This window comes from Hibiscus syriacus, unplaced genomic scaffold, assembly GCF_006381635.1.
Source record: "Hibiscus syriacus cultivar Baekdansim isolate YM2019G1 unplaced genomic scaffold, ASM638163v2 tig00111057_pilon, whole genome shotgun sequence".
Taxonomy (NCBI): Eukaryota; Viridiplantae; Streptophyta; class Magnoliopsida; order Malvales; family Malvaceae; genus Hibiscus; species Hibiscus syriacus.
The window spans coordinates 222,850-227,717 of record NW_024062965.1 but is presented as its reverse complement, the minus strand read 5'-3'; the positions used below and the strand labels follow the sequence as shown (position 1 = coordinate 227,717).

General features: G+C 30.2%; 1 protein-coding gene across 2 annotated transcripts; it reads right to left on the bottom strand.

Moving 5' to 3' along the window:
* Positions 1–293: 293 nt before the first annotated feature.
* Positions 294–1,280, bottom strand: LOC120151417. 2 transcript variants are annotated; one of them, XM_039163883.1, is made up of 2 exons: positions 1,038–1,280; positions 294–1,007 (listed from the first exon to the last, which is right to left on the bottom strand). In XM_039163883.1, exons 1-2 carry the CDS (start codon positions 1,251–1,253, stop codon positions 339–341), a joined length of 885 nt encoding a protein of 294 aa, XP_039019814.1. In that variant the 5' UTR covers positions 1,254–1,280; the 3' UTR covers positions 294–338. The 2 variants fall into 2 exon arrangements, with proteins under 2 accessions (XP_039019814.1, XP_039019812.1); XM_039163881.1 differs by having other exon boundaries at positions 294–1,279.
* Between the last annotated feature and the right edge of the window lie 3,588 nt (positions 1,281–4,868).

Here is a 4,868-nt window from a genome sequence, read left to right as displayed (position 1 = left end):
GACAATTTAGGGTATTACAAATTTAACTCATATTTAATTCATTTAACATTAAAGGTAGTATTTATTTTAAAATTTTAATTATAATTTTTTTTGACACTTATAAGTGTAAAAAGACAAGTACGAGTGCAGGAGCTTTGTTGTTGTTGTTCGATTTTCCATATGTTGTGGTTATTAAAATTATGTTTAGGGTTCGAGAGGGCAAATACAATGTTTCGAAACCAAAAATGTTGGACTTCTCCAATAAGGTTTACAATGCCATAAAATACTGTACTCTCAATATTTACAAAGAAAAAAATTAATAAAATTAAGATTATTTATTTAATTAATTAATTAGAAACCTAATATGGATGAACATTTCTGCTCAAGCCGCTGACGTTAGTGAAAAATCCGACCTGCTTATACGGCAAATACGACCGCCGTTTAACTCCTTCCCTTTGTGCTCTGTTTTCAACGTAAAGCTGTTCGTGAGCCGAAGGCGATGCCGTTTTGCCGTTTTGCTTTACCTTGAGTTTCTCTTCGCTTACTTTCACCTTCGATTTTTTCTCTTCTTTTTCATTTTTCTTTTCAGTTTTTATCGACGACGAAGAAGGCGGAGGCTGGTTTAAGAAGACGAACGCGTCTTTTCCATCGCTACTACACCGGAGCTTCAAATCTCTGAACCTCCAAAGCTTGGAGAAACCCGTCGAGTTGCTCTTCCGACACGTGTCTGGTGGGGCTTCCACCGCGGTCCTTCCGCCTCTCCACTCGCAGTACGGCCCCGCCGGTTCCGACGTGCTAGACGACGATGACATCGTGTCCGGTGAATCTTCCACGAAAACCTTCCTCACCTGAGGAGGTAGAGCGACGTCACCCTCTTCGGTCTTCAAAACTGTTCCGTTTTCATCGGTGAAGAGGAGATCTCGGTTGAATAACGGGAAAACCGGACGGATCTGACCGTCTTGGAACAAGTCGTCAGCAGAAATCGGGGATCCATCGGGATTTAAACAAACAAATGAAAACTCCTCCTCCTCTTGTTCTTCTTCTGCTTCCTCTTCCACTTCGGCTTCTTTTTCATCTTTCATTTCCGACTGACTGATTATTCTCTCTTCTTCCTTTTCAGGCTCCTCGTCTTCGAGCCGTAGTTTAAGTCCGAAATCGTGACTGAACTTTCCGGCTACGCCGTTATTGAAGGTGGGAGATAAAAACGGTGAGGAACTCATGACTTGCATCAGCAGAACCAAAAGAAGAAGCTCAAGAATGAAAGCTTTGATCATGCGGCAGATACAAATATATAAAGGAGAAAATTGAATTTAAGAAGTCGGTTTGAGCTTGTTGGGTTTTAAACAGAGGTGGTTGGTCGAAACTTCCCCCTCCTTTTTCTTTTCTTTCTTTATTAACTGATATTATTAGTAATATATTTTATAACCATAATTGCAAGGAAATGAACAAAAAAACGAAATAATTGGAGATTTTATTTGTCTGGAAATCCCTTTCATTTAGGGTCAATTATGGTACATGTCACGTTTCTTTTATTCTTCTAATTTCGATACTCAACTTTTAATTACTATATTTTGATCATTTATATTATCTATCACTTTTAATTTTATTTATTGATTTACTGTAATTATATATTTATTTTAGATAATATTTAAATTATAAATAAAATAAATTGAATTAAAAATTATTCTCATATCAATATTTTATTTTATTTATCAAATATAAATCATAAATAGACAAAAGTTAAATGATAATTGGGAAACAAATGTCGGAAGGCGGAGTAGGTGGTTGATGGAGAAGTAACACGTGTTAATAATATTTGCTGGCGTCAGGTCATTGTTGTAGTTTTTCTTTTGGCTAAACTACTCAAATGACCACTTCATTATAGGGTTGATATCGTTATGACCACTATATTTTTTATTTTTATAATATGACTATATAACTATTTAAGTAATTTCAATGTTGCCACTTATTGTTAAAAAATAAACAACATAGTTTATGTGGTCATCTGACTCATCGTTAGTCAATAACAACCACATCATTTATGTCTTTCGTTTTATAACAGAAGATGAATTATATTGAAATCACTTAAATAACTATTTAATTATATTGTTAAAATAGAAAATATGATTGGAGTATCAACACTAATATCATAATTAATTGGTTTTTTGAGTAGTTTACCTTTTTTTATTTTTTATTTTAGAAAAATAGCTTAGCCCGTATAATAGTCTCTAGAAGGGTGAATGATTAAAAACGTAATTTTAATATATATATATATATATATATATATATATATTAAAAAATTTATAAATATAAATTTATAAATCATTAAATCATTATAAAAAATTAAATTATATAAAATTTTAATTTTTTTTAAGAAATATAACCGTCTTTTTAACACACTCGATCCATCCTACAGTCGATGATGGTATGATTATGGGGGGGGGGGGGTGGATGCATCATGCGTGACGTGATGGGGTACTTACCATGCCTTGATCAACAAGTGTATTTATGCACACGACTTATTTATTAACCTTGAGCAACAAGAGTTCTAGAAATATATATTTGAAAAGTCAATTCGTTCATGTGGTTCAAGAAATAATTTTATCATATTGACTCCACCTCATTAGTTTTCTCTATTTTATATTTTCCCACACTTATCTATTTGGTCTTTATATTTAATTAAAGGTTATTAATATGTGGTAAAAGAATTATTATTTGAGGTTTCGAGCTCGAGTATTATAGATACTAGGAGTGTGACTGTTTAATATCAAAGTTGAGAGTTATCTTTAAACATATATTACATTATAATTACTCCAGATTTAATAAAAAAAATCTGACAATAACCAATCCATTAAATATTATATTTTAATAATATAAAGTAATTATAATATAGTATTTATTTATAATCTTTCGTAATTATTGATAATACATACACATCTTGTAAATACATCTATTTGAACTCATGACCTAAAAAAGAAAATAATGTTCCGATTAATCATTAAAGTCACTCAATAATTTAGATTAAAAAGTAGATAACATCACAAATGTATTTATTTTTAGTATCATATTTTTATTAAAAAAAATTAAGATTTCAGTTTTAAAGTATAGAATTTAAGATTTAGATTTTAAAGTTTTAATAAAGAGGATTGTATATATTTTAATTCATACAACTTAAATATAAAATGAAACATAATGATAAAAATATCTTTAACATATATTTTTCTTTAGTATTTTGTCCCTAGCATTTTATTTTGGGACAGAAAGACTCATTCGTAGATAAAAATTGTTTGTCAACAAGCGATTAACGATCTAAAATAAGAGTTTATTTGCTAAAAAATGACATGTTTATGTCAAACTCTCCAAAAAAAAGATATAAAATGATTATTTAGTTAAATATTAGAGATCATTTTGTTCTATTTTGAAATTTTGAGGGTAAAAATGTTCCAAAAAAATAATAAGGATAAAAATGCCTAAAAATTACTTTTTTATATATGATCATTAAAAATTGTTGAAATTTAACTTCTTAATTAATTTGATTTTTTAATTAAAAATAATTTTATCTAGTTCAAAGAATTCGTTGTTTGAGAACTATACGAATTATCTCCTCACTACTTATAAATGATGTTTGAAGTGACGATAATTAAGTAATAATAAATACATTAAGGTCCTACTAAACATTTGATTATTTTTAATGACAGAATGATTGGATAAGGCTTTTACGTAGGATTGAAGGAGCTAATCTACAAGTGCTGGTGGCGTTTAAACAAAATAAAGACAATAAGATGACGAGGTCCATTGAGTTCGGAACATTCAATGTTTGGAGTTGGGATGCTTGTAATAAAGTCAAGGTCAAGGTGGGCACACACCAAGTAGGACCATTGTGTTATAATTGCCTTTTAAATTCATTAACCCAAGTTGATGTCCTAATTCTATTGTGTTTGGACAACTAGAAATTAGGTTTGTCTTGGCAGAAAAAAAAATGATTTTTAATTTTACTTGGTTCATTCACTTGCCAACTTAGATTTTAAATGTAAAGATGGATTTTAAAAATAATGTAAATTGAGAGATAATATATATATATATATATATATATATATATGTAATATTTATAATTATTTATAGTATCAATGGAAATATTGGTTATTTTTTTTAATAGTTGAGTGTGAATTTCAAATGTTACGCGGTATAACAATTCGAGACAAAAAAATAGTTTTTATTAATAAACAAAGAATACAATTCAGAATAAAAAAATGAATATCGACAAAATAACGATCTGAAAATTAGTTGATGCATGTAGTTACACGATTTCCTTAAGAATATTTTCGGCCACTTCTTGGTGCTCGATATATTTGGTCGTCTGTCTCTCAAGATACAACAACGAGATGATCAACGTACAATAATACAATTGTAGAGATCATTAACTATATCTTGCCTAAGCTATCACTGAAAACTATATAAGAAGAAAAGAGTTTTTGAGTTGTGTTTTTTTTTTTGAATAATATGGAGATTTATTACCCAAGCAAAGCAGCAACAACTGCTACAATGCACAGCGCTAGAGCATCAAAGAAAAACCAGTCACCCTAAGCAATTCCCCAAGTAATATACAAAAAATGATCAATCACCTCAGACCTATCTATACATTTAAGCCTAACTAGCTCAATAATAGAATCCAAAATCACCTTTCCACTTTTAGTAATAGCAGTAAAAACTCTCTTATTCCTCTTATGCCAAGTAAAATAAATTGTGGCATTCCACACAATTTTTAAAATGTAAAACAACATCGATTTGTCCTTCAGCTTAGCAGAAGCCCAATGCACTACCTCCTTCCAACTAGAAACCCTCCCATTAAGATTGCACATTTCCAAAACAGCTTCTCAGATGCCCTCGAG

Bases quoted from the DNA above. Each gene is read 5' to 3' on its own strand.
- LOC120151417 (XM_039163881.1), bottom strand. From the start codon at position 1,253: ATGATCAAAGCTTTCATTCTTGAGCTTCTTCTTTTGGTTCTGCTGATG.